This window comes from Macrobrachium nipponense, chromosome 16 (assembly GCF_015104395.2).
Source record: "Macrobrachium nipponense isolate FS-2020 chromosome 16, ASM1510439v2, whole genome shotgun sequence".
NCBI lineage: Eukaryota > Metazoa > Arthropoda > Malacostraca > Decapoda > Palaemonidae > Macrobrachium > Macrobrachium nipponense.
In genome coordinates, this window is record NC_087209.1 from 87,829,450 (window position 1) to 87,841,172 (window position 11,723).

The 11,723-nt window shown below is 36.6% G+C and overlaps 1 protein-coding gene across 1 annotated transcript; it reads left to right on the plus strand.

Moving 5' to 3' along the window:
* Positions 1–4,113: 4,113 nt before the first annotated feature.
* On the plus strand, positions 4,114–4,701 carry LOC135195396 (uncharacterized). The gene has a single exon (XM_064221652.1). It carries the CDS (start codon positions 4,114–4,116, stop codon positions 4,699–4,701), a length of 588 nt encoding a protein of 195 aa, XP_064077722.1.
* The last annotated feature ends 7,022 nt before the right edge of the window (positions 4,702–11,723 follow it).

Below are 11,723 nucleotides of genomic sequence, written 5' to 3' on the forward strand. Positions count from 1 at the left end.
CCGCAGCGACGAACAGTTTTGAAGTTGTAGACGATCCGTCCGGGCATGCAACTTAAAACTCTTCGACTGCGAAGTGTAGCCAGGTTCCGTTAATCAGCCTGTAAGTGAACTTATACCTGTCAAAAGGCAAGTAAATTCAGACAACGTTCAAGCATGTGAGGGAGAAGAGCCGTTAAGGACTAGACTTAACCCACATGAATTCGCGATATATTATGGAATTCAAAAGATTCAGCTGTACAAACTTTTTTTACCCATGGCATTAGAACAATGAGTGAACCTATCCAGGTCTCTGACGACCGTAGAGATATCCTTATTAGAGGAAATTAATACAAATCCTGAAAAAAAATCGATATTACTGGTAGTGAGCTACTAACCATGTAAGTGGGAATTGGAGCTATTTGTAAGATTGCCAGGCAACATAACAATCGAAGGGAATATTAATCTTTGACTCTGTAATTCTCTATGCTTACTGAAATTAAGCTGTGATAAAATTCGATCCTGTGTGCCCCTAACAAAGGATCATATCCAAGTTTCTCGCACGCATTCTCTAAGGTTAATATTAAAACTTTAATAGGCAAGAGATGCAACGAAAGAACTCGCTTTGTAGCTAATTCCTATATAAACTTTGGATTTTTTTTTCAAGAAAATGTGACATTTCCCCATGAATATGATCTACTTTAAATTGTAATATGCATGTCCATGTTCTGATTATATTACTAAATGCTCGTTTACCAATGTCATAAGTTTGATTTATTGACTCTAAATGTCTGTGAAGTTCAGATAAAATTAATTCATTTTGATGTTACAGAAATTCTATTCACTTATTTTGTTCATTAATTTTAAAACGATTTGCAACAGACCCAAAAATATCGAGCGCCGCATATAACAACGGGTTACGGCTACGTACGTTACTGTGACCTATGATCCACATATGAAGTTCACGAGCTAAGCATTCCACTCCAGCTGGCTTGTTTTGCAAACACAAGACAACAACACAGCTACAGACAAAGCCTGTGCAAGTGAATTATCTGGGTTAAAAGGAAAATGATGCTTGTGCAATTGATAAACAATTCAGCATAACGCGATAAGGCACTTTTAAGTTTAATGACATCATTTCCTGGCAAGAAAAACGCCCACAAGTCAACTTCACGAATCACTTTACTCTCTGTAATAAATACGTCCAAAGTGCTTTCAATGATAGAGCCATGTGTAAATTGGATATTTCTTGTTTTAACACTCCACTCACACAAGAAAAATGTCTGAAAAAACAGTACCAAACTTGAACAATATAAGCTTCACGTTGGAAACCTGCAAAATAGTAAAATATATGTAATTACTTATATTAAATTAGATATTCCTTTTTCAAAACTAATAAAAAAAATTTCCATACAAATTTTATATATATTATTTACCTGTAAGATTCATATAGGTTATTATTCATATAGGTATACATTTTCACGTCTAGCCTTTCTTACTTTAATTTTTTTTTCTTTCCCATTGACTACGAATATTAAACCATTGGAACAATCTGTATATCAGTAGGTTTTGATGTGTTTTGAACTTTTAGCCTATTTGTCGTTAATAGCCCTAGAATACTGAACGGGACTACTAACTTAGGCGTTAAGTTATAGTTCAAACCTTTATGCATATATATTTAGATATTTTATGATCACCTACTGCATATGGTTCTGTTTTGTTTAGCGATTTTATCATGATTCCTTTTCATTATAATTTGTAACTCACCTAAATTCTTATGAAGTATATTATATTGGCTTACACTTGTATCCATAATATCCTTTATATTTGATAATTAGTGGTTGGCTTGAGTATGTTGAAAAGTGTTCTACCGGGCATACCGTATAAGGCCCCTTGCGGTGTCATTTTTATAGATACATGATATGAATGATTAAGAGTCCTTCGAACCGCTATAACCCAGTTCGGATCCATAGCCCCGAGTGTAACTCGTAGGACGTTTAACACTATCCTATTTACACGTTCTACCAAACCAATTGACTATGGGTTAATAAAACATGGTATTGATTTCCTTATTGCAAAGAAATTCACACAACGAGTTGAGGAAATGATTATTGATTACACCACCTGAGTCAGAGATTATCATGTACGGAATTCCGTGTTTACTGATGTAGTACTCATAGAATTTTCTAGCGCATCCAATTGCTGTTTTATTGTTTTTAGTGCTATTAATTCTGTATAACGTGTCAAGGCATTTATTAACACTAAGAGATGTTTATTTCCTCTGTCAGACCCATAAAACCCTGTTAAGTCGGCAACGAGGTGGCAGTTACAATTCCTTCATGGAAGACGTCGAATCTACAGTCCAGCAATGAGGGTGTTAGGATACACCTACAGGCATCACAGACCCTTAATAATGGCTCATGCAGAGTTGCTTCGAGATGGTTCATGTGCTCAGCTGGGTTCTACAATTCATCGACAGAGGTGTCCATGAAACACTTACATGGGGACCACAAGGTGGTTGGTTTAAAGTATCGACTACACTGGAGACAATTACAGTTCCAGCTAGATGGATAATGATGGAATGAATTCTTCTTCAATGATCGCTACACAGTTCCTGTGATTGCCGTTATGGTAGCTATATGATGGTCAACTATGCGTTGTAGAAACCATCAAACAATTCTTCATGCAGCCGAGGGAGTAGAAGAACACCAGCAACAGAAGTAGCTCTAAATCATGTGGCAAACTAAAAGACATTATGAACTAGTATATACCAGTAGCCAATGCAGTGTGCAACATGGGTGCACATATATACAGGTGGCCAAGCCATCTTAAAGACACTGGTAGAGGGATAATATAAATATATATAATTAAATAGAGGGGTTGATAACCTTAGCTCCTGCCGGTTAGCAACAGAGGCAAATACTGGATTCCTCGGAGATGCTGGGATGAAAAACAAATAGAAAACACGCCGTATGCATAAAAGAGGTCGTTGATGTATTCCAGAGACATGAGTTAATCACGAGAAAGATTACTGAGTTAGATTGTATAAGTGTATCCGTACGTCTGTTAGTGGGCGTACATCCGTACATACAGTCACAGAAAATTACATATGATCTCTAGTATGTGAATTAACGTGTGTATTAGATGACAAACTGTCATATTGGACACAAATAATTTTGGCGTAGAGAAACCATTGGAGGTGCGTCGGAAAATGTAAAAGTGAAGTGACATTAAGTTCATTTCTAGAGAAAGGAGAGTGCGATGTGACACACATTTTATTGATGAACTTTAATGTTTAATTGTCTGATAACTATCCTCTCATTTTCAGATGGACTCGAAGTCACCATATAGAAAAATGGGATTTCTCTAGACTTGTTTTAACTTTTGATAGACTATGAATTTTTGGACAGAAAGAGATAAGAGGGAGATACTTACTTGAACATGATATTTGGAAAAATATGATAGTATAATGTGTTTTTTTTAGACATTTCTTAACTCATTTATTCCGTTTTCATGTTAGCTATTTTTGGGAAATAAAAAGTATATTTTGGTAGTAGCGGAAGTTTGAATTTGCCTAGAGTTTGATATTTGATTGTCAGCTAATTTCAGGGGTGGCACTCAACCATGAAAGGTAGGTCACACTACCAAGTAGGAGTTCTCTCCAATTGTTTAAACGAGTGTCATTCAACCTTGTAAGATATATAAGAAGGTAGGTGACATAATGTGTTTATTTTTTCAGCTACTGTTGAGATTGCTCACATCAGAGACTGAACAACAACGAGCAATTCGATGTGCACAAGAAGCTCTTAGTACCAGTACTGAAAGTAATAGTATGAGTGGACACCTGGGGAAAAACTACAATGACGAATGCTTTAAACCGCTATGTTTTGGCTCACAATGGATGTTCATATTAAAGAATATTGTAAGCAGTGCGTGATATGTCAGAAGGTCAATCCTAAGTGGAGGCAAGAGAAACCTCCCTTGCTGAACATTCCTGTCCCAAAGGCTGTGATGCAACAGATTGGAGTCGACATTGCTTCACTTCCTTGCAGTAGATTTATTTTCCAAATTGACCGAATGCTAAACCTTGAAAGATAAGACAGTAGCTTCAGTGGCCAACTTCTTATTCAAGCTAATATGTCACCATTCTTGTGTCAAAATTCAAATCATGATCAAGGAAAAGAGTTTGTAAACTCTGTGTCTACAGAAATGCATCGCCTTACTGGAGTTCATCAGCGGCTGACAAGCACTTATCATCCACAAGCAAATGGTTTTATCGAAAAACAGAATGAAACCATCAAAAGAAAGCTTCTTAAAGTTCTACAACGAAAGCCTGATGGATGGCCAAGATGTCTTGAGCCCCTGCTATTTGCTCATCGTGCAACTGTACATCGATCAACAAAGATGACACCATTTTTCCTAATGTATGGGAGACATCCAATATTGTCTGTAGATGTTGCCATCTTCTTAGATAGTGATGATACTACTGTTGACAACTCCAATTCTATTCATGAAGATGATGAAGAAATCTGGGAGTTTGATGAAGATGAAGTGATGAAATTGACGGAAGGAATGCTGAACATTAAAGAAAAGACTCATGATGCAGCTCACAACATCAACGGCCCAGGCAACATTCTATTTACTGAAAATTCTCATCTTATATCCTTGGTACATTTGAAAAATAAATATACAATTACTGATATTCTAGCAAAAAAAAAGTTATAAGATGTAAAATATCTTATGTTATCTAGGTGAGATGGATAAATTTAAGTTTATAAAAATAGCTTATCTATTCAGTGACATAATGGCTGCCATCTGGATATGTTACTGATCATTTACAGAGAGGGAAAAATCTAAATTTTAGGGGAAGTACTTATTCCACGGGGGTCACTTCATATTCCATATGAGATGTGTACTGGGGAGTGCATATAGTATATGGAATAGTGACTGGGGGAGTACCTTTATAGGATGGAATTTCTACTGGGGATTATTCTTGGGGAGGAGTCCTTATTTGATACTACACCGGTTTTGTCTGTCAGTCTACACTTTCTCTTGTCTGCACTTTTCCTGTCCGCCATCAGATCTTAAACCTTACTGAGACTAGAGGGCTGCAAATTGGTATTTTGATCATCCACCCTTCAGTCATAAAAATACCAAATTGCAGCCCTCTAGCCTCAGTATCTTTTATTCTATTTAAGGTTGAAGTTAACCATGACCATGTGTCTGCAAAAATAGAAGGAAGAAAAAGTTTATGAAATTTCAAAATAGAAGTTGGTAGACCCGAGAGAGACTGTCGGGAAGTGGAGACCACAATGGACCTTATACTGGCAAAAGACCTTCTATGAAAACAGTGAATCGGTGAGATAATAAATAACAAAAAGGTGATTATTACACAAGAGGCATCAACATACGAAAGATGGAACTAATATGCTTAAGTAAATTGAAAGGATAAAAATAAGAAATGATGAACAAGCAAAACCGCAGCAATTGCTAAGAGCAAAATAGCGGTTTTGTGTTGGGGGAAGTACTTAACTCTGTACCAGTTTTCTAGGTTTATTTTATTTCATTTATTTATTTATTTATTTCATATACTGTTAAATTCGATTATACGTGTAAAAAAAACTTTTCCCTTTAGTCGTTGTATCAAGAAATTTTGGGAGAAAAATCCGAATTTATATTGTACCATACTAAAATCTATATTTGGTCAATTTTGGAACAGAGTTAAAATGGTTATACCTGTAAGTGCTTATACACATATCTACATTTCTTGAACGAATTCTGAAAAGAGAAGTGAAACGGAAATTGTTTCATCAAATGCGAACGCACGTAAGTTCGTGCATACTCATTGAGAGTGAGACAGGAAAGAAAAAAAGAAGGAGAAAGAGGATTAACTTTCGTTCCCCAGCCACTAGAAAAGTCCAGAGTAATTCTTCCAATTCTCGAAAATTATCTTTGAACTTTGCTGTCATTACGGAGGATTTGGTATAATGAAATATCCTTGTAGGTCTGACGACTGTGTCATACCAAGAACCAAAAAGGTACGGAAATGGAGAGTTTAGACAGATTTCTGAGAACTTTTAACTTTGTATTTTGTGGTAAAGGTGGGGAAGAGGACTTTTCAACATAACTGAGGGAGGCTGAATTTGATAAACCCTGTTCCCAAGCTGATTAGCATAAAGCAAAATTGTCACCAAATAGCCAAAATCAGGCACTTACTGAACCTTAGATTTTTATGATTATGTAACACTAGCAGTTTGTACGAGATAGTATGTTTTTTACTCCTGATTTACGCGGAAATTGATCCCTTGAAAACAAAACTAACACAAAAGAAATGTTAATTGGCTATAAAGTGTTATATTGCTATTATTCTGCAAATTAGCTGGCGCCATTACCAGAAATTATATTTTCCTTTATAACACAGGAACTATGAATGTAAAACTTGTAAATGAGGTGACTAGATACATTTGTAGGGTCAAAAAATATGATAAAGTCACTTTAAAAGTCATAAGAGGTCATATTAAATCTCTAATATACATGAATTACAACAGGACAAAACCGTCGCAAATGATTATGTTTCAAATGAGATATTATTGTTATTATGGAATATAATTAACACATTTACAAAGTAAGCAGGGGTTTGCAAAATTGCTAAAAAGGCAAATCATTTCTTACCATTTTAAGATGAGTATGTATTCTGAGCGTCTACGTACCAAGAGGTTCAGAGAAGACTGTCTAGCTTTGAAGCAAATATATGTACCCCTCATTTGAGTTCGATATAAACATCATCTAATTACTAGTATGTCCTGGTGATTACTATATCAACTATAGTACAAAAGTGTGCAAGATCTGTCTTTCTAAAAAATTGGTCCAAAGCATGTGTATAATGCAATCATGTTAATAGTCTGTATTACAGAATCAAAGTTCTCATAAGTCGCTTCAACTATTGCCTTTCAGTACATGTACAGACACCATTCATGAATGTCCCACTACTTAAGTTGAGTCACATTGTATTTATGCAATGTTTCTGTTCATCACTTTGTTGCTGACATCTGCAAATTAATGTGCATCGCAATCCTGGTTTACGGCAGTTGCAGCAGTGCGTTTGACACTGCTGCTGACAGGCACATGAAATCATTTCAAGGCATCTTTCTGGTTTTGGACTAAAACACCAGATTAGGCTGTAGACCTGAATCATCATTTTTACTCCATCCTATTTGTACAGGTGAAGGAAATTTAGGTGTGGCACAAAGAGCATTTCTCCATATCATGGTTTAATAGTGTACTCGCATCAGGTGAAAACGCAATGCATCGCTTGTTGGTGGCAGCGCCCCTGGTTTACCACTTGTGCAGAACAATATGTGGCTAGCAGCATCAACAGAGTTTGTTTTATGGACATTGTATATCATGCAGATGAATGCTTCGGAAGATTTAACGGTCGCATCTGTGAGTTCGCCAATGCCCAAGTTTTTCAGCAATTTATTGTGGTCTTTGAAGATTTTCCAAATTGCCCTTTTGCATGATGTGCAATGTAGGAGGTGGTATCACACCCAGTCAGTGCATAGAATGGTAAGAGTGTTTGTGCTGAGTCATTTGGCAGATTGGGGAAAACTACTTCAACTGGAATGTATTGCAGTTTCTTTAGCATGCTGCACATCAACCAGAGGAAAATGGGAGGCAAGAAGTGGGAAAACATGGGTGTCCCTTGAAGACACAACAGTATTGAACTTACAATGTACAGCATACAACACAAGTCTTAATCTGCCTCTTCATTGGTATATCTTAGAGAAGATAAATGGGTTGTCTTCTTTGATGACCTGACCTCGCGTTCATCTCTGAATTCCCCGCCAACTACAACCTCTTTATCCATTGGAGCTTGCAAACACATTTCCTCTGACAAGCAGTCTGCTAGATCTGCTTTGTTCTCTGACAGAGAAAGAAAATGGGCCCAGTTTTGGGGAAGAGGAACATCACGATCCTCAACAAGTCGTCTGATTGGTCTTGCTGATTTGGTAATTGTCTCCTCTCTATATATGACAAAGACAGTGCCTATCTGCTGATAATTTAGCATCTGATTTCAGCAATTAATGACGTATATGTTTGTCAGATCCCCAATGGCCTGTGCAACGGGCTTGTCCATCAATGATAAGATGAGTGAACTGGATACTGAATAACATATATAGCATAATGTTTATATATAGACATTCTAGAGGGCTTGTACTCCTCACAGGACGCCATGAGTAGGCCAACGCTCATCATCTCTCAGGCTAAGAAGATAGTTTTTGCCCCCATAGCAACCCCCAAAAAGTTCGTTGGAGTTAGCTTTACAATTATTCTGGCACTGATTGGCTTAAAGGCCTAAGGAAAGGTGCCAGAACCAATCACATCCAGAAGGGGAAACAACAGGGGTTCTAGGGAACTTGAGGAAAGTATTGCATGAATGTAAACATGAGGAAATGCATAACATTCTACAAAAACTGCATTACTCTATGTTATATGGTTTCTGAGCAATAAATACTTGTAATGGTACTGGGATTTTATGGACACCCTACTATACACCTGTGTCTTCCATCCAAATACTCTTTAATGTTGTAGAATGAAACACGCTTACATAATTTTTAAGACATTTGAGGACATATATATTATATATATGTATATATATATATATATTATATATATATATATATATATATATATATATATATATATACATACATATACGTATAAACACGCAAAATACGTTTCTCTACAACATTAAAAGTATTCGTATGTAAGACCACAGGATAGGTAAAGAGGCAGACAGTCTTAAAAAAACATACACAAACACAGTTACAAACAACACCTTGCAGTGAACAACATTGTTCTTCTGCCCACCTTAGCTCACAAGCCATAAACAAAATGAAGGAAATTAGATTGTGACCTTTGCTCTTTGGATTACAACTAATTTATATATATAAAAATATATATATTTATATATATATATATATATATATATATATATATATATATATAAATATATATATATATATATATAAATATATATATATATATATATATATATATATATATATATATATATATATCATATATATATATAGTATATAAATGGACGTATGTATGTGTGTGGGCATATGCCACATACACTCTGAAACGGATTGAGCAATTTCTACCAAACTTGGTATACATATGACTATCCATCTGACTATAAATACTGTGGGGGTAAGATATCACTGGCACCAAAGGGGGTTGTGGGAATGGGGGTGAAATATAAAATTGAATGAAAACGACAGATATTAGTGTCTAATCTATAGTTTGTGAGGCTGCTCAGATGATGGTGACACTCCCAATGCCCACCCTATAAGTCCAAGTTCAGCCCCAATAGGTACCAATAAGAATAACTGAAAGCAACAGATATTAGTGTCTAATACATAGTTTTCCAGGTTGCTGAGATGAATAGCGACACTCCCAATGCCCATTATGTTGATACAAGTTCAGCCCCATTGAAGAGGGGGAGGGGGAGAAGGGAGAAAGGGGTGGGAAGTGGGTGAGTTGGGAAGGGGGTGAAATGTAAAAATAGCTGAGAAGGACAGAAATTAGTGCCTTATCCATAATTTTTGAGGTAGCTGAGAAGGGGTGGGAAGGTGGTGACATAAAAATAATCGAAAACTATAGATATTAGTGTCTAATCCATATTTTTGAGGTTACTGAGATGAATAGCAAAACCACTGAAGCCCTTTATGTCCAAGTTCAGCCCTGATAGGAAAAGGGGGTAAGGTTTGGGAGGGGATGAAAAACAAAATGTCAAAAATGACACATATTAGAATCTAAGCCATAGTTTTCGAGGTCACCAGGATGGATAGAGATACTCCCAGTGTCACTCAAGTCCAAGTTCAGCCCCTATAGGAATTGGGGGGGAGGGTGAGAAGTGGTGAAATATAAAATGTCAAAAATGCTGGGCAATGTAACTGGCACCGCTGGGTTGGTCAGCTATTACTCTAATATATTTACCCTTGGATGTTTGTGTCCACCAGTTCCCATTTGTTCTGATAATGTACTGGTTCACTGTTTATCTTTAAATGGTGATTGTAAAGATTAAAGAATTACTTTCATAATCTTTGAATATGAAAAGGAATCCACGAATACGTAGCGTATGGAGTGGAATTTAAACTGGAAAACCAAGTCTTTCTAAGTAGATGAGATTGTTTTGGTGATAAAATTAGATCTACATATGTCCATTCTTTCCTAAAGAATTCTGATGGTACACGCATGCATACACGGGCACTCACACACGCTCAAACACACACACACACACACACACACAATCTCTCTCACATACTCGTGCGCGCGATCTTATGTAATTTTAAAGCATAAATTAACATCACCAACTAATATGGCAAGATAAGTAGGTCTAAAACTGGAGCCTTTTAATGAAAAGACTGAGTGAGCCAACACATCTCATTTTAGGTTTTTCATTATGATAATGTTATAATCGGATTTTTTAAGTGGAAGGCTGCGAATAGATTCTAATTAAGTTCATAATTTGTAATTCTAATTGGCGCTTCTTACTGAAGATGAGCCAATAGAAAGAAATAGCATTTATATTCTGATTTCGTATTCCACAGATGTGATTTGTGATTGCTCATTCCTTTTATCCCACGAGACAAAGGATGAAACTTGAGAAGTAAAGAGAGAGAGAGAGAGAGAGAGAGAGAGAGAGAGAGAGAGAGAGAGAGAGGAGCCCCTTTTGACTGGATGACAGATTCAACAAGAAGATCTAATCCAGTGGCAAAGTGGAAATTGTTTGTCGTTATTCATTAAGCCCTGGACAGACCAATAGAAGCACATTAATAGATATGCAAGAAAAAACAGATAGAGATAGAGATTCGTTTTCACAAATGCGTGATTATAACATACTTGTATATTATATCTCATCGTAACTATTGCTGCCTAAGGCTCATTTTCGCCAGGCGTTAGTGTGGTCTGTCTGTGCATGTTCAGGTTATCGGTAATACGCCAGACCGCTGATCCCTTAAACTCCAGAGTCATGTATAACACGTCGCTCAAAAGGGAAAATATGAATGCTTCGTAACTTTTTTTCCGTTCACTAACCAAATCATTCATGTTACAGATGTTAATTACCCTAATTCAGGAGAAGGTTTTGCTTAAGGTCAAATCCACATAAAAATTACGCGGATACACGTTGGTACACACAAAAAATACTGGAATCTCTCTTTGTCTAGCTTCATTCCGGATTGCCATACTGTCCAATAATTATTGATGAATTTCATGATGCCAGCTTGGAATTCCCGTTCCTCGTTGCGCTTTGAAATTGTCAAAAGGAGTAACAAATGTAATTCTGCTACATAAACCAACTCACTAGACCGGAAACAGAAGTAGTCTACTCAAAGAAGTACAAAAATGCGCCTAAAAAAGAAAAATTTTGTTTTCTGTACGAAGTATAATGCTGTATGAAACTCTCAGCCAGGGCCTATAAAAATCCCAGCCTCGGCCCATGATACTTTAACCACGACCCGCTGGTGAGATGTGTTGTTGGAACCTATAGCGATGCCAGACGCACGATCATGGCTGATTTAAACCTTAAATAAGATCAAAACTACTGAGGCTATAGGGCTGCAATTTGGTATGCTTGATGATTGGAGGATGGATAATCAACATATCAATTTGCAGCCCTCTAGCCTCAGTAGTTTTACAGATCTGAGGGTGGCCAGAAAAAGTGCTGATGGACAAAG

Coding starts and splice junctions, on each gene's coding strand:
- LOC135195396 (XM_064221652.1), top strand. CDS start 4,114: ATGTCACCATTCTTGTGTCAAAATTCAAATCATGATCAAGGAAAAGAG.